Source organism: Tiliqua scincoides, chromosome 4, assembly GCF_035046505.1.
Source record: "Tiliqua scincoides isolate rTilSci1 chromosome 4, rTilSci1.hap2, whole genome shotgun sequence".
In the NCBI taxonomy this organism is placed as follows: Eukaryota; Metazoa; Chordata; class Lepidosauria; order Squamata; family Scincidae; genus Tiliqua; species Tiliqua scincoides.
In genome coordinates this window covers 63713110-63731558 of record NC_089824.1, presented here as the reverse complement: position 1 = coordinate 63731558, position 18449 = coordinate 63713110, and the positions used below count along the sequence as shown (strand labels likewise).

The 18449-nt window shown below is 42.8% G+C and overlaps 1 protein-coding gene and 1 pseudogene across 1 annotated transcript in view; one reads left to right on the top strand and one right to left on the bottom strand.

Annotated features, from left to right (window-relative positions):
• CDH19 (cadherin 19) overlaps window positions 1-9148 on the top strand; it is a 54825-nt gene extending 45677 nt beyond the window's left edge. Inside the window, exons 9-11 of the mRNA XM_066622793.1 lie at window positions 2320-2437; window positions 6568-6819; window positions 8203-9148. Coding sequence (XP_066478890.1) covers window positions 2320-2437; window positions 6568-6819; window positions 8203-8693 — 861 coding nt within the window. The 3' untranslated portion in view covers window positions 8694-9148. The remainder of the gene's footprint in view (window positions 1-2319; window positions 2438-6567; window positions 6820-8202) is intronic.
• LOC136650079 (5S ribosomal RNA) lies at window positions 5541-5659 on the bottom strand (annotated as a pseudogene).
• Window positions 9149-18449: the final 9301 nt, after the last annotated feature.

Genomic DNA, 18449 nt, shown 5'->3' with positions numbered 1-18449 from the left:
TTGCTCCCTTATTGCTTACCCGCTCCACTGCTGCCTTACCTTCTCCAGCAGGTGTGGCAGGGTCCATCAGCAGAGGTGGAGTACTGCTGCCTCCAGTGGCAGGACTAGGAAAATGGCCATCAACTGAGTGCTGTGCACCGTGTCCACTATTTTATGACAGCGGAACTCTGTCCCACTGTTACAAATGCCTCTATGTGACAGCCCAATACACAATAGAATTTGGCTGTCAGAGTAATATTGCCCAATATTTATTAATTAACAGTAATCAAACACCCTGCAGAATATTTGATCTTCCCAACCCTACTCCCCCTCTTTTGTCCAGGTAACTACCCTGGGGGACATAGCACATTACTGTCATTTCCCCCTTGGGCATCACTACCTTGACTCCAATCTGAGAAGCTGAGTTGCCTGACAGCCTTTGAAAGAGACTTTGCAATTCAATCCTGAAGCGTCACTGGCCTACAGCCCTATGCCAAATAAGCCCTTGAGATCCATTCTCCTCGTGGCTCTGGCTTACTTCAAGGTGCACATCAAAGCCCTCCTCCTATTCCCTGTCCTGCACTAGACCTACCACTTGTGGCCACACTGTCTAAATACCAGATTAAACACCAGATTATCCTGGACAGTACGGGATAGGTGGAAAGAACAATGCCAAAAGCCAATTAGGTGAGGAACAAAAAAAACTCCTACCAGACTTCCAAAAGGCAACCACCTAATCTCACATGGGTGGTCAGGATGGGATCAATTAGTATTCAAGAGTGCTGGGAGATGAAGCTCTTCCAAGCAAGCAAGCCCTTTCCTCAGCTGACCTCATTTATTTATTACATTTTTAAAATACAGGTGGTATACATAGTTCCTCCTTTTGCCCTCACAAAACCCTGCGAGGTGGGTGGGGCTGAGAGATAGTGCCTGGTTCAAGGTCACCCAGGAAGCTTCATGGCTGAGCAGGAATTTGAACCTGGATCTTTTAGGCCCTAGTCCAACTCTTGAACCACATCACCATCCTGGCTCTCTCTTGTTTGCCTCATGCTGTGGCAGGATACAACAAAGGATGCTTCTCCTGCAGTCTTGGCAATGGACAGGAATCTGAGGCCAGCAACCTGAGCCAAAGGTTCAGCTTTGATTATCCTGAGTGGACTGTGCTAATGACTCATGGCATTCTCAGTTATAAAATACTCAACAGTTTATTTGATTTCGACTGAGAAATTCATCCCATCCTAAGCACAAAGGCAAAAGTGACAGAATCAACACTGGAAAGAAAGAAAACTCTTAAAAAGCTCCATTAGCCTGGAGAGTCATTGAACTGAACTACGGCTGTGTCATAATCACAAAGTGATTTCAGGGGCAGTCAGGAGGCTCCTCTGACCCTGTACTTGGCAGTGCTAGACTCTTCAGCCCCAAATAATTAGCCATTAAAGAGTACTTTGGAAGCCTTACCATGAAGGAAATGAATTGGCTTCACATTGAAATGGCAAGATAACATTTAGCTGAAATAGCATGATAAAGAATGTTGTGACTGATACATATGATTCCTCAAACAACATCAACTGATAATGGTAACAAATATTTGTTCTTCATGAGCAGAATGCGTGGCTCATTACAACGGCAACGTGGCCTGTTTATTCGAGACGGCAGAATCTATGATCTCTGAATGTAAAGATGCTAATTTTGACTTTGTTCGTTTACAAACAGCAATCTGGTCCGATTCATTTGGAAACACGGGCTATTTTGTTTCTTTGAAAACACAACCAAGTGTTCCCATAATCAATCTGTTACAATCTCAAAGAATCCACAATTCAGCACATGAACTTGTCACAATCTCGCGGTCACGGCAACTATAATACATCACTTGAGTGATGCCTATGATGTTTGTGGGCTGGAAGGAAATAGGTTTTCGTATTGAAGGATGTGTTCAAATATAGAATGATATACTTTTCACCTTGGAGAACAAAGGAAGGGCAGAATACTTTAGACTTTTTTTTTGCTTATGGAAACTTTATTTAACCTTTGCATTTCAGTTCCCGAAACCATTTGCATTAACCCAAGACTTCAGTGCTTATCTCTTTCCAGTCAATACAAAAGCAAGTGGCATAGTTGTAGGACATTAGAAAATCAACAAACCCTACAGGACTGTGCTAAGTGATGTGTATTTGTAGCAACAGCTACAGATTTCCTGCCCTTTGGGGACAAGGAGACAAATTGCACCTGACCAAATCTGTCCCTGAACAGATTGTCTTATATGCAGTTGTGGCACCCGGCGTTTAAAAGCAGCCAATACTGGTTTCTGCTAAGGTATCAGTTGTCAATGATTTCTTTCAGCTCATTCAGACCATCAGTGCAAGGGATAGAGATGATTCCATGGAAGACCATCAGTTCTTCTTCCAGTTAGTCGAAGAGGCCACGAGCAATTCCAGTTTTGCAATCCAAGACAATGGAGGTAAGTGTCCTGTCTGCAAGCTCTGAAATATCCTTTGAAAAGATGAGTGCTCAATTCATCCCTTCAATTGTTAGTTTGTTATTTCATCCTTGGTAGCATTTTCTTTATGAAGCTTCACATGACAGTTTCAAAACTCAAGAGCCAATGTAGTTCAGTGGCTAAAAGTATGGAATGGGGAAATCTAGGTTCAGATCTCTGCTCAGTTATGAACCTTACTATTTCCAGGAAAACACAGCCTCTCACTACCCCATAGCATTGTTCGGAGAATTGCCTGACCTCTTTGAGATTCATGTAGGAAGGTCAGAAATATAACAAGACAACAGGGTGAATATAACAAATGAAATGCAACCCACAAAAATGTGAGCAGGCGGGGCGAGCATCTGTAGAGGTCCTTGACCAAGTGTCATTGGGGGGCCTTGACGTAGTGATGCAGTAAGTACCTACGTTGGCATTCCTCTATCTGAACCTAGTAAGCCCCCATTCCTTAGCAGCAGTGACAGCATTTGTATCTCAGTTCTCAGCAGCCACCACCCTTTCTCACCAGCACCTCTGATGAAGGGCACGGGCTTTTTGATGCCCCCCTTCTCCTAGGGGAGAAAGCTACTTTTCCAGGAGAGAGGGGCACATTGTGAGGTGTCCTACATAGGATGACTGTCCAGGCTGCTTTCAGTTGTACTTGGGGAAAGGTGGTGAAGGAGAAGGGATCCTGATCCTGAATGCTGGCTTGGCACATTGTCCTTGGGTTGTGGCTGGAATGGGGGTGAGATAATGGAGTGGCTGGAATGGGGGCAGCAACAACAGGTCAAGTGAGAAAAAAAAAAGCCACAGCAGCAAAACAGACAGGCAACTTTTTAAGCTTATGAACCTGGCCCCTGTGGCACCCTGGATGCAGGTCCACAGTGCTGCCCCCCGCATCACGCCGCTCCCCTCCCCTCTCCCATTACCTAGCTGCATGAAGCATTCAGGACTGCTCCAAAAGCCTTCTGAGGCTTCCAATGCAGTCTTTAAGCAGTACTTCCAGGCATCTTTCATGCAAAGGGAGTGTGAAAATGAAGTAGCACCTTTGCATGATGTGTAAATAAAATCAGAAGTTCCGCACTCCCAGGTTTGCAGAAGGAGCACAGTAAGGAGACCCATTATTGGCTTCCTGCTCAAGTGAGTGGTATGCAGTTCAGCGTGGCCCATATCCACAGCAAGCTGGAGAAAGGCAGTGACAGACTGAGTGAAGCGCACCTTGAGTCTACCAGTCCCTTCTCTTCCCTTATCATGTGTCTCAAGCTGCATTAGGTCACCTGGGCGGATTGTGACAGCACTGGCTGGTGTGGGACCCCCCGAGCAGGCGCCCAGTGCCATGTATGCATATATACATGTACATCATGCTTCACACATTAATAAAAGGAAATAACAATGCTTGCCAGGAACACAATGCACTCAAAAGGAGGCAAAATCTCACCATGTCGCATACTTTATGGATTCCACAAGAGGAGGTGATTGTCACTAGCTTAGATAGATTTAAAAATAAACCAGTTAAGCTCACAGAGAGTTGGTTTCTTGAAAGCTAATAACCCTGATAGCTAAATGAAACCTCCATGTTCAAACCCCCCAAGTACCAGAGACTGAGAGCAAACAATGGCTTGATGCCAATGACTTGGCTTGATGCCTTTCCGCCTTGGCCACTGTTGAAAACAGGATATTAGACACGATGGGGCTTCCAGCAGGGTGCTTCTTATGTTCTCAGGTGACGCATCACTGGCAGCTACTTAATGCAACCGGCTTCACACAAATCTGCATTGACAGTAGTCTGAAATTTAACAAAATGAAACCTCAGAAGCCCATTTTACCTCTTAATAATTACTTTCTAAATATGGCACACTGTAGGAGTGATAACTTTCCCATTATCTCATAAACTGCCAACTGCTGGGAGTATTAGTAAAGGGGAGAGAAATCAGGTGTTCAAATAAAATGAAGATTTAATATTAATAAAAGCTCCTTACTTTTTTTTATTCCATTCTACTAAAACAAATCATTGGAAAACAAAGGCATTGTTCACAATTATTTAACTTGTTTCCTGTTCCCCATTACACTGTTTTCATTGATACATCAATGACATCATACGAATGGCTCTTCCGTGCAGCCAGGGTGCGCAGCATTTGTATTGATCCCAGAGGCTGAGAAAGTATCGTATAGGGGGACACCAATCGAAACTAATCTGAAGGGAAAACCTAAGTTCAACAGATGAGGAAATTGCAGGGAAGAAGACCACTTAAAGCAGCCTTCTGAGACTGAAAAGAAGAGCTGTTTCAAATTCAGCTAAAGTATACATTGCTCACATTGACTTTGCTAATTATTTGAATGTTCTGGCTAGGTGAATAAATCAATACAGCCTAACTTTTGGAAAGTTCACTGTCTTCTGAACAAGAAATGGTTTGGTTCAGACTCATACTCAGCAGGCCTGACCCATGGTAAGAAGGAACTTTAGACAAGCTACCCTCTCTCAGTTCAGCTCCCACTCCATCCAGAATCTGGACTTAATACTGGTCTACCTTACAGGGTTATTGCTAAGGAGTGTTGATATTATAGACATGGAATGTGGTTATGGTATCAATATTAGGTAATTGAACTGCTTGGATTTGTACCACTTAAATTGCTTTGGTCATGATCTAGAAAGTTCCATAATAGGTGTGTGCAAGAAAAAAAAAAATCAAACATTTCTTTCCTTATCCTATCCCCCGACTGTGATTTAAAGATTGATTTGTGTTGGTACCCAGTCATTTTTCTCCCACTTTCAACACCAGTTCAGGTTTGTCATTCATTATTCACAGGCATTTTCTTGCTTTGAATTTGTTGCTGCTAACGGCTGCAAAGGACATCAAGGTTCTCCGCACAGCTATCTCCTGGCGGCAATCATTTCATAAACCCATAATGTCCCAGGTGCACTGTCAGTTCTAGAAACTGTATGGGAAAATGGCAGCCACCAGAGAGGGCTACCATGTTTTTGTGGTGTTTGCCTTTCATTTTTCCAGGAATGCACCAGCCTGACACTACAACTAAAGATGTTTAGCGAAATGGTTGGCAACCTTCAGTCTCAAAAGACTATGGTATAAGCCTACAGCACCCAGTATTGCCAGGCGGTCTCCCATCCAAGTACTAACCAGGCCTGACCCTGCTTAGCTTCTGAGATCAGATGAGATCAGGCATGTGCAGGGTAATCAATCTGAGGAACCCACTGTATGGAGTAATTGATCCTTTATGTACAGGATTGGGATGAATACAGCCCTCATCATATGCAAGTACACAAGCAATCAGACCTGTGCTTGCCCTGATCCTGTCAGCCACCTTCACCACCTCCCCACCCCCAAGCTGAAGTCAGCTTGAAAAACGTACCTTGGATGAAGGGACTGGCAGTGGAAGCAGAGGCCCTAGTGGAGTACCTTCTCCCCTTTGGAACTGCAATGGGACTACAGGTCAAGAATTTGGATTTCCCTTAATGCAATGTCCCATGCATTGTAATGTCCCTTGCATTGGAATCCAAATGCCACTGTATTTCAGATACAGATTAGCATTCTGTTAATAAAAGAATCATAGAACCATAGAGTTGAAAGGGGCCTACAATATCTTCAAATCCAATACCCTGCCAGGCAGTTCACAACTATAACATCTCTGATAGAATCTATCTTGTCTCTGCTTGAAGACCTCTAACCAGAGGCCCTGCAGCGGGTGGTGGAGCTGGGACCTAGCAGTTATGCTGGGACCTTCAAGCCACTCCGCTCTCCTCGGACTTGTGTCACCTCAGGAGGTGGCGCAAGTACAACGAGACCCATACGGTGTGCAATGATTTACCTGGGGGTAAGGGGAAGAGTTTCACCTTACCTTTGGCTAAGCCACTGTGGTGCCCTATCTTGTGCTGCATATAGCACAAGCCTCCTGGCTTGCCTGTTCCAGCACAAGATAGTTATTTTATGATAAGAGATTTAGAGTGCAATCCTATCATTTTTCTCCTTCTATACCAATTATGTATTCACAATTTAGCACAATATTTCTAGCTAAGTATATTCTACAATGAATACGAATTATAGACTTTTGTTGGACTTCAAAATATTCACAAGTGACTCTGTTCTTGGTCTTTTTAGATAACACGGCTGGAATTCTGACTATAAGAAATGGCTTCCATCGCCGAGAACAGTTTGTTTTTGCGTTACCAATCCAGATTGCTGACAATGGATATCCACCCCTCACTAGCACAAGTACCCTGACTGTCACAGTCTGTGACTGTGATACCAATGCAAACCTACAATCATGTCGATATGGGGCATTCCTCTTTTCGATAGGCATCAGTGCACAAGCATTGGTGGCTGTTGTAGCTTGCACACTAATAGTATCAGGTAAGCAAAATAAGAGTTTGGCACCATCACTTCAGTTGATTTATAGACCACTGCCTTCTTTGTTGATTAGAATAGCTTATTTGGATTTGACTGAGAACAACATTAGAGGTACCACAGAAGCACCAGCCTGAGAAAACTGAATTATTCACCATAGCTTTTGTTTCTAGTACTAGGTTGAATGTTCTCACCCCCACACACAAAGTTTGCCATGCAAGGGGCCTTGGGGGGGGGGGCAGGGAACTTCCAGATTTTTTCAGAGGGGGGGCACACAAAAGTATTGGAAACTTGGAGGGCATCTTACCAGCAATGACACAATAGTGATATACCTTTTTCACAGAAGAACCATGCCATCTCTTTGCAGCAGCTGCCACCTATCATAACCTTCCCAGGATGCACCAGCATTCTGGGCAAGAAAAGGGCAAACGAGAACAACTTCAGAAAAATAGTAGTGTTCAAAGCACTGCTGCAGACATAATAATAATAATAATAATAATAATAATAATAATAATAATAATAATAATAATAATAATAATAATAATAATAGTACAGGTATTTATATACCACCTTTTTTCTTGGTCATCAGATTTCTCCTCAGACTTTATTCAAGGCGGTTTATATAGGCAGGCTATTTAAATCCCCATAGTGATTTTTACAATTGAAAGAAGGTTCTATCTTTCAAGAACCACAACATTTCAGATGTTTCTTTCTGATCTGGTTTCACATTCTGGCCTCCATCCTCCCACGCTCAGAGCAGATGGAATAGCTCGGCTCAGCTTGTCAGCTGCTTCAAGGTCGCATGGTGCCGGTGGCTTCGAACTGGTGACCTGTGGATGTTATCTTCAGGCAAACAGAGGCTCTACCCTCTAGACCAGACATCACCTGAAAAGACATTTTTTCTGTGTGTGTTTTTTTAAAAAAAAACAGCACGGCCACCCCACCCCCATCAAGCCTCCCCCAAAACTTATTTTAAAACATTTGGGTTTCTCTATGGACATAATGAACCTCCTCTCCCATTTTTGTAGTTTGAGAATGCAGTAGAGACAATGGGAGAAGTTTGATCCCAACACTAATTTATTCTCAATTTATATTCTCCTGTACATTCAGCTGTTCACACCCCACTCACACACCCCATCTGCACACCATGCTATCTAATGCATACCCATTCCTCCTGCTTGCATTTGTACCCCATTCCATGGCACTCTCGAGCACAGGAACCAGTTGAGCTCCCGATAACGCTGTCCTCGCCTATCTTATAAAGCATAATCCATAAAATTGGTCGATCTGCTAGAGTTTGCAGTAGGATCAATAGTAGTAATTCTTAACCTCATTGGAATTCTCAAATGCTTACTGATCTTTCTGCCTTGTCTTTTGTTTGCTTATCAGTGTTTGTTCTTGCAATTGTGGCCTTGAAGCAGCAGAGGAAGCAATCTCTGTTTCCACAAAAAGGTGAAGAGTTCCGAGAGAACATAGTTAAGTATGATGATGAAGGAGGCGGAGAGCAGGACACAGAGGCTTTTGATATTTCAACACTGAGAGACCAACCTGTCCTGAGAGAGCACAAGCCCCGGAGAAATATTACCACACAGATCCAGAGTCTTTACCGGCAGTCTCTGCAGGTGGGCCCCGAGAGTGCTGTGTTCCGGGAATTCATTACACAAAAGCTAGAAGAAGCCAATTCTGATCCAAATGTTCCTCCTTATGATTCCCTTCAGACTTTTGCTTTTGAAGGAACTGGATCATTGGCTGGATCTCTTAGCTCACTGGGATCAAGTTCATCTGATTTGAATGAAAATTATGATTATCTTCTTCAAATGGAGTCCAACTTTAAGCGAGCAGGAAGCAAGTATGGCTCTGTGAGCAGTGCAAGGGATTAGGAACGGCTGACGTTCACATTGTGGTGATGGGGAAAGGTCAACACCTATGACCAGGGCAATAGTTCTGAAAGAGTGTCCCTCTCTTCTTATATCAAACTAAGCAGAAAACCGAGCACAAGTGAAGTAGGTAGCAATCCCAAGCAGCTTTGAAATACAGCTCAACTTGTTTTTCATACTTCATTTCTGACATATGTAATTGCCCGATTGCAACAACCTACGCAAAACATGTTGGAAGAAGAGGGTCATCCAGCTTTTTTGCTGGAGTAAAACTATGTTGAAATCAGGAGAGTGAGTCTGTGCACCTGTTGCTAAGGTAGCATTTCCTGTGCCTTGGGAATGAGTCACATTTTGAAAACGTGACCTTAGTATACTGTTGACTTCAATTATTTTTGAGCTACTGTTAAGAGAGGAAAATCTGTATAATAAGCACCAAAAATATCAAGATTTCTGTTAATATTCTGTGCAATTTGAGCTTTCAGATGATTTATATAGTTGTATCACAAATTAATAACCACAACTATAGGATACATGTGAGTGTCTGTGTGCATGTGTCTGCATGCATATATATTGCAGCATAAATTCAATTGTGTGGAATTCTGGTATATGTTATAATGAATACAAAACTTGGAGAGACAGATAGAAAATTGGGAAAATATTTGAGCAAAGTTCAATGCATCGCATTAATCCAGTGGTTCTCAAACTTTTAACACCGGGACCCACTTTTTAGAATGAGAATCTGTCAGGGCCCACCAGAGGTGACATCATGACTGGAAGTGACATCATCCAGCAGGAAAATTTTTAACAATCCTAGGCTGCAATCCTATCCACACTTACCCAGAAGTAAGGTCCATTTACTATCATTGTTAAAAGTATATACATGTAGCCTGCTAAAAGTACAGATCTGTAACATTTCCCTAAATGCAGTCACATACTATGGTAGTATCAGGTTTAATACATTAAAAATAAAATATTTAAATGAATGGGGACTCACACTGTCCTGACCCACTGTTTGAGAAGCACTGCACTAATCAATTCTAAAGATATCTAGTCAAATCTTTTTAAAAAATCATTTGGAACAAACATTTTCTTTTCCATAGTTGGACAGAGTTTTTCTCCTATATTTTTCACATTTCCAGAGTACACATGATTTGGGAATTGTTTTTGTCCCTCTCCCAATCTTTTTTCAAATTTTTTAAATTTATTTCCAAAATAATCATGTCAAATTAATGTGATTTATCAATGTTAAAACATAGATTTATGTAACAGCCTATGTTTATTCACAATTAAATGTGAGTTATTCACAATTAAATGTGACTTTTTATTAGACCACTGACAGATGTGTTAAACTCCCAATTAATTTTCTCACTGACAGAATCTGAGAAAAGGATAAAAATAGAGCAGGTTCAAGTGTGAATCAATATTCAACTTAAATATGGTAAGCAACCGTGTTACATAAAACCAAATACTACTCACATCTAGGCATTTTCCCCTTTTATTAAGAGCTTAAAAAGATGACTGATTTCCCTGCACAAATTTATTTTATTTTTTATTATGGAATATAAAATTAGCTGCAGCACTCAATTTTATTGTGCCAGTATTAAAGATCTTTAAAATGCTAAGCTGGTGGACATAAAACTTTATGTATAACATTAGATAATAGAATAGTAAAACACTTTAATGTTAATCCAGCTCTTTGGAAAATGATCCCATTCCATTTCATTTCCAGGGAATTTAGACAGGCTTCCAAATTAAATTTCCCTACTGTATTTTTGTTTGCTCACACTACAGCCAGAATACATTTGGCTCTGAACCATTCTTCTCTGTCACTTTATCTGTAGTGGCTGATCAGCACAAAATGTAGTGATCTAAAAGCCATCAAAAGTATTCAAATGACATCTGGTGAACAGAGAGCCTCTAATTTTATTTTTTTTCCTACCATGTTACCATTAGGTGCTTATTTTATAGTCCCAGCCTCATGTAATCAACTGAAACAGTTTCGTACCTGAAAGCTGGCATTGTGATAAAGAAAATCAGGCAACTGGATTCTCTTTAAAAAATATGCACCACTCAGGTAATCTCCAGAGAATTACAAGGGAGGCCAAAGTGGAAAAGCAAAAGCATAATAAATTGCAAACTTCAGAATATTTACCATTACTTGCTTGTTAGACAAAAAGCAAAAAGAAGTAGGCTAAGTGGAAAGATACCAGTGGAAGGACACTTTACCTGCCATTTTAACTGTAGTATATTAGAGTGGGAAAGGGGCTATATATATATATATTGGTAATGTAATTTAATACCTTGCCTTAAAACAGAATAACTCATGCCTAAAGCATCTCTGACAACCATTCTGTGCCTAAGTTCTTCCTGAAACCTTCCACTGAAGGAGATTACCAAGTTTTTTTTTAACCAGCTAGCTCTACTACTGAGTTTCTTAAAGAGGAAGATTTCCCTGAAACCTGTTGTCTGACATTGATAGTTGTTGGTTACAGTGCAGTGAATTAGTTGGGGCCCAATCCTATCCAACATTCCAGTGCTGATGCAACTGTGCCAACGGGGTGTGTGCTCATCCTGAGGTGGGGGGGGCAGCAATCACAGAGGCCTGTTCAAGATAAGGAAACATTTGTTCCTTTACCCCAGGGCTGCATTGTGGCCACATTGCCACTGGAAAGTTGGATCATATTTGACCTTAAGTCGTTAAAATTGGCATGAAAGTTATCCGTGGCCTATCCTGGGCATCACACTCTTAGTTTAACCTACCTCACTGGTTGATGTGAATATACAATAAAATATATATTGTAACCAGTGGCATTGCTAGGAGGACACCTGGGGTGGACCAACCTGGGTGCCATGCTCCAGGGAGGGGTTTATGGGGACATTGCCCAAGTCTTTGACTGCAAAACGTGTCCCTCTGAAAGCAATTGCAGGAGGCACAATAACATGCCAATGTCATCATGTCACCACCAAACCACTTCCAGGTGCTGTATTTCACGCCTGCGCTTTTGCAAAAGCGACACTGCCAGAGCACATGGCTTGGCGGCCACTGCAAGTAACAAACACATAGTCCATGTGAAGACAAACTGAGGATGTCCCTGCTGCAAGTAAAACTGCACAAGGGGAGTTGGAGGGAAGCAAGGAAGGGTTAGAATGGGGCAGGGATAAGTGGAAGGAGGAGGAGATGGAGGCGGGGCAAATGCAAATCTGGCCCACAAAGAAGATGGGTTCAGCAGCAGTGGTGCCAGCCAAATCCTAACCCCCTTCCTGGGCCTGATTCATGTTCACAGGGTAGCATAGACTTGTGCCAAAGATATTTCTGGTGCAAGTCCAAGTTAATTCATGGTGGCAGCTGTTGCTTACCCTGGGCAAGGGAACAAAAGTTTCCTTAGCTTAAAAGGTCTCAACATGCTGAACCTCCCCCGTGGGATACAGCACAAGCTGCACTGGCACTGCTGCGTTACCATATGGGAAGTTACGGTAGATTGGACTGCCCATCTTTTGAGTGATTCCAGATTCATATCACCTGACAACAATACGTATGTACTTGGTTTCTTATAAATATAAAGCAGATTGCTTGGCATAGGTCAAGTTGTGCTTTATTTTGATGAAGGAGCAGATGCTTTCAGAACCCCGGCTCAGTGATGCACCATGTTGAACAAAATGGGAACCAATTTTTTGGGGAGGGGGTTGGGATTTGGTAGTATGTGCAGCTCACTAGTTAAATACAGTACTACTACTACTCTCTCTATAACTAATGAAAATCTATCACTGGACCCCAGGAATGAAGAAAAGCCAAACAAACAAGAAAAACAATCAAAGTCTCAAGGTAAACAAGACAGTAGCAGGATACACTATATTCTGGAGGATTATACCTAGTTTGTCAAGAGAATTGGAATGTAACTGAAGGATCATAAATAAAGGAAGGTGATAAACTTCAATATATCAAATGGAGGAAAATGTTCCCTGGGGCAAAACAGGATTTACATTGTTCATAACACCTACATTAATGATTGGAAGAGGAGCTAAACAGCATTTTAATGGCATTTGCTGATGATAAAAATGGGATATGCTGTAATAGCAAGAACTCCGATAAGATGCAAAATGAAATAAAGTAGACTGGAAATATTTGGCAGGAGGGGAAAAAAGGGAAGAGTGATTCCCTTGGAGAAATATGTACCACATATATGAGAAGAAAATATAAAACCTGGGCATTTGATTTAAAAGAGAAATCTAGGAATAGGTTTGGGAAAAAAAACCATAAAATTAGGCAGAGTTTGAATATAAAACAGCAGCTAAAACACAATGCCACTGGGCTTTCCTTTGGATTATACACCAGAGATATCTTGTTACAGAAGAATTTAATTGGCTGACCTCACAAATCCATGTATTGGTACCAGGAGTTCCATTTGCTATACAGAATGTTCAGAATGCAGCAGTAGGTGGCTGGGAAGAAACTGCACAGAGTCCATGCATTTCATAGGCACAGATTTTGTGTTTACATGCATAATGAAAACTTCTTTAGTTATGTTAGCTGGGTTTGTGTAACCCTGAAACATGGAACATGTGACATGTTAAAGAAAAAAAAATTCCTCACTTCAGTTTGACCACCTCTGGCCCTACTATTCCACTCTTAGCAGCTCAGAGATCTCTGTGCCCAATTTAGATTCTTAGGTTGGCCAGGCAGTTAGGGGGTCTAAATCTCAGCTTAAGTGTCAAGCCTACTGTTCTTAGTTGTGGTTCTTCTGTTCCTTGTAATCTTGGGAGGGCAGGCACCTCTTGGAAATGGAAAAGCTGCAAAAGAGAGCGACTAAGATGATTATGGGGCTGGGGCACTTTCCTTCTGAGGAAAGGCTACGGCGTTTGGGCCTCTTCAGTCTAGAAAAGAGACGCCTGAGGGGGGACATGATTGAGACATACAAAATTATGCAGGGGATGGACAGAGTGGATAGGGAGATGCTCTTTACACTCTCACATAATACCAGAACCAGGGGACATCCACTAAAATTGAGTGTTGGGCAGGTTAGGACAGACAAAAGAAAATATTTCTTTACTCAGCGTGTGGTCGGTCTGTGGAACTCCTTGCCACAGGATGTGGTGCTGGCGTCTAGCCTAGACGCCTTTAAAAGGGAATTGGACAAGTTTCTGGAGGAAAAATCCATTACGGGGTACAAGCCATGATGTGTATGCGCAACCTCCTGATTTTAGAAATGGGTTATGTCAGAATGCCAGATGCAGGGGAGGGCACCAGGATGAGGTCTCTTGTTATCTGGTGTGCTCCCTGGGGCATTTGGTGGGCCGCTGTGAGATACAGGAAGCTGGACTAGATGGGCCTATGGCCTGATCCAGTGGGGCTGTTCTTATGTTCTTATGTACCCTTAAGACATACCAAGAGTCTTGGTAGTACTGCCACCACCCTGATTATGCTAGTGCCTCAGGCACTTTGAGGTCCTACAGGCTTACACCAGCCCTTGCAGGTCCTGGGCTCCCTCCAGCTGAAGGACCCAGACCTCAAGGATCTAAACTGACTTAAAGTTTCTTTTGGTAACTCAGCCAAGCAGACAAGCTGGATAGCTGATTCCAATTCTTATTACTCAAGACCAACTCAGGCCTGTAAAACATACTTTGGTTTATTTAAGAAGGTTAAGGTTAGGTGTTAGAGAGAAATTTACCTTTTCCCGGTTCTTTTAGCTGAGCAGCCAATTTAAAGGAACATACTTGCAGCTACTGTTCAATCAGAACATCTTTATTCTCCAACAGATTAACATACAGGACAACACACCTGTCCAATTAAACTACTGCCTGTATGTTATCCTGTTCTCCCTTAGCCAATGAAAATATCAGAACACCCTTCTTCCTTTATTGATCTTTGGTTCTTTCAGAAATGGGCAAGAGAGCCTGTTCCGCCTCCATAGGCTTTTCCAGCCAATTGTAAGGCAAGAACCCCATTAGGTTCTTCCTTCTACCCTACTTCAGTCAAAGAAAATATAAGAATGTCCATCCTTTGTCCGATGAGCAATGGTTCCTTCCTTCCTATCAGAGACAGGCAAGAGAGCCCAATCCTGCCTCCCCTCAGCACTCAGATGTAAAAACAAACATTAACCCTTCCCTGTCTCCTGGCTAGAACTTCCTTGCTCCTTGCCCAGTATGAATGAGGGCCTGACATTCTCACCACACAAACAGTAAGCAAGCACAGCCATACACAGACAGACTTGAGTTTGCATGCATGGCGATGAGTAGTGAATCAAGGGGCCCTTGACTCAATTGTTTTTCCAAGTCTTCCACACATACAGCTTGAGTGTAAACAAGTCAACAAAAAACACTGATTTTTGCTGAGTCACCTGACTCAAGTTCCCATCCCTAGTTAAGGTTACACACACATAAATAATAATAATAATAATAATAATAATAATAATAATAATAATAAAAAAAAAACAGGTATTTTTATACCGCCTTTCTTGGTCTTTATTCAAGACTTTATTCAAGGCGGTTTACAAAGGCAGGCTTATCTAAATCCCTAAATCTTCAGGCAGACGGAGGCTCTACCCTCTAGACCAGACCTCCTGCCCATGTGCATGCAGGTTGGTGGATCAGGCCTGGGAGAGGGGATAGGATGCACCATATGCCACAGCTGCCTTTTTGCCCCCTCCTGGGCCTGATCTGGCCACCTTCACCCCTGTCACCACCCTCCTCAGGACTGTCACACCCTCCCTGCCCTTTCCCCATCCCCACATCTGGCATGTGCTGCATCTTCTGATTGTTGTAGTGTGGGATTTTGTGTCAGCACCAGCAACTGCTATGCTGACGTAAAGTGCTTTACAGCACTTTCACGACAGCTAGCACCGGTGCAGCACACATTGCACCAGCCCACATGCTGAACAGAATTGGGCTGTCAGAGAACTTATTGAAGCAGCTCAGTGGGTGGTAGGCTCAAAATGGCTGCTTCAGTTGACCTCATCACTAGGCCAGCCCTGGTAATGCAATGTATTACATAGTGTTTTCTGCTAGTGGAAGAACTGCTTTGAAACAGAAGCACTTTTCTACAAGTGGTAACCTGCTGCAGTGCCCTTCCATTTGCACAAGCGTCCTTTCACTAGCAAAAGACATATCTGGGTGTCCACCTAAGGCATTATTCAAAGACCAAAACAGGGACAATATACAATAGTGAATTACAGATAGTGAACAGGTACCCCAGAAAAGAGGCTGTCCTTGGCAAATTGGGACATCAGTAATGTATGTAAAGTTCAAAATGTCTTCTGATTGACAGGCAGGTTTGGGGAAAATTAATTCAGGGCGCAATCCTAACCCCTTATGTCATTGATTTCCAGCAGTGGCATAGCGGTGCCAATGGGACATGTGCTGCATCCTGCAGTTGGGTGTCACTCAAGGAGACCTCCTCAAAGTAAGGGAATGTTTGTTCCCTTACCTCAGAGCTACAATGCCCTTATGTCAGTGCTGAAAAAGCACTGATTTAAGGGGTTAGGATTGCGCCCTCAATGATTTCTGTGAGGTCTGTGATATTTTAACCAGAAAACCATTGTTATTAAAGCAAGGTATGTTATATTCCAAGCCTATCTAACTCTCCATTCAAGTGGTGTGCAACCTTTTTTGTGAATTTCATTTACATGTCAAAGTGAGCTTTTATTATTTGGATTGGAAATCCAGCCCTCTTAATGCATTTTTTAAATTTTAAAAAATGTAGCAAGACACTCTGTCAATAAAAAGTATGCATGAAAAAGACAGTGTTCATTATTATGCATTAAAATCATTTATGGTACTCTTTTTATGGGAGACCTCTGCTCGGGAAACAGGAGTGAAATGGCTTCTATGACATTAAATGTTGACAAAGGAAGTATTGTACCCTGTACTCCACAAAGCAATTGGTGAAAGTATAAAAAGCAAACCATTTAAAGATCATAAGAGAAAATGTACTCTGCACATCTCTGTGGCATCTCACTATATTCACAGATAAAAAGAAAGCCATAATTTGTTCAATAAGTTTCTGTAGGTAGCATGTGTGGAGAAGGGGGAGGGATGCCTACCATACAACTGGAAGTCTTTGAAGTTATCTAAACCAGTAGTTTTCCAAATGTTCTGCCTTCAGGATATGCTGTCAGTATTGGTTTGTGCTAAGGAACACTCACATGCAGTCCCAAGGTGTTCAGAACAGGATTCTTGGCCAACATAATCTAGGGAGCATACTCCGTCCATGTGGAACTAGTGATAGGCAAACTCTCCTCAGTTTATTTTGGAAACCAGTCATTGATTATCAGGTGCTGGGTGCATGCCAGGAGAGCATAACCCAGGTTTTGCTTCTGCCGGTGACAAGGAAGCATTAAGTCCCATATGCCTTTGGGTAAAAGATGACATTTTGGTTTGTTGGAGCAACCTCTGCCCCTTGCAGGCTGGCTAGTGAGAAGCCTTGCTTCAAAAAATGTCATGACAAGCCATACCATGCTTGGTCAACCACACTCTGTGAGCTTTCTGACTCTGAAAAAGACCATTTGTGGACAGAGAGAGAGAGAGAGGTCCATTCAGGCCTGGCTTCACTCACCAACTTTCATTAGAAACTCAGTCAATGTCCTCGTGTTAATCAAGGCACAGGCCTCCTAGGCAATCAGGAGTTCCATGCTGCATCCTTCCCAAAGTGCTGAACAATATGAGGCAATCCTCTGCACCAGGGATGGGCCATCAACTGTCATCAGGACACAAAAGAAGATCCAACATGAGCTCATCCCACAATAGCTTCCATGTTCTCCCCCCCCCCCCCCCGTTACAATCTCCCATTCTGTCCTTTGCCATAAATAGTTGTTCCAGGCAGCATCCTGGACAAGTATCAGACTTCTCAATTTCCTTTATAGCCTTCTTTTTCCCCACGCCTTTTTCCCCAGCTCTGCAGCTGAGCACACATTGAGCTGCCTTCCAAGAAGCCTTCCTCAGGAAAGCATTCTTAGTTCTCTTGCTCTGCTTCCTTCCCTGAAATCAGCTGAGACTTCTGCCTCGCTCCTGCAGCTTTTACTTATCAAACCCATGTTCATCCCTTCTGAACCGGGAGGTGTCTGTGTCTTGGTTTACTAGTTCTGCAGTCCCTGCAGTGGTCCAAGCCTCATCCCAGCAGTTACAGATAGATAACTTTGGCTATTGGTACCCCTGAACATCAGCCCCAATAACACTAGCTTCTGCGCCTTATGAACAATCAAACTGATGACATGCTTAGGGTTTCTACCCCTTCCTCCTACTATTTTGTGTGAATGTTGTGAGTTGAGATTTCCCCCCTTTTCTTACAGCCCTATCCAACTGTGTGTTACGACACCAGAACAAGCATTTTGGCAGTGTAATGTGCCTTCCGGCTGTCACAAATGTGCCAAGTCAGAGCTTATGGTATGAGCACTAACGCAAGCAGTGAGCAGCTGGGTCCATGTGCCAGTGGCTTAGAGACACCCTTTGCTGATAAGGGAGTGAAAGGATATGGGGAGGGGCAGGACAGGGAGGTGACAGTAGTGGGGAGGAGAATATCTGCAGAGTCTTAGCCCCCTTCCTGGGCCCATCTGCCTTCATGGATCCACTCAGCCTATATAGCTGGTGTGGGTCTGAACAGACCTACTGGGCCAGCAGGGGTCTTGTCCTGACTCCTAAGGAGATCTCCAGATGCCAAAACCCCCCTACAGGATGTAATGGGTGCCCCGTTGGTGCCACTGCTTCTCTGCACATGGAGTTAGGTAGGATTGGGCTGTAATCTGCCTAGGGTTTCACTGTGTGAGTACT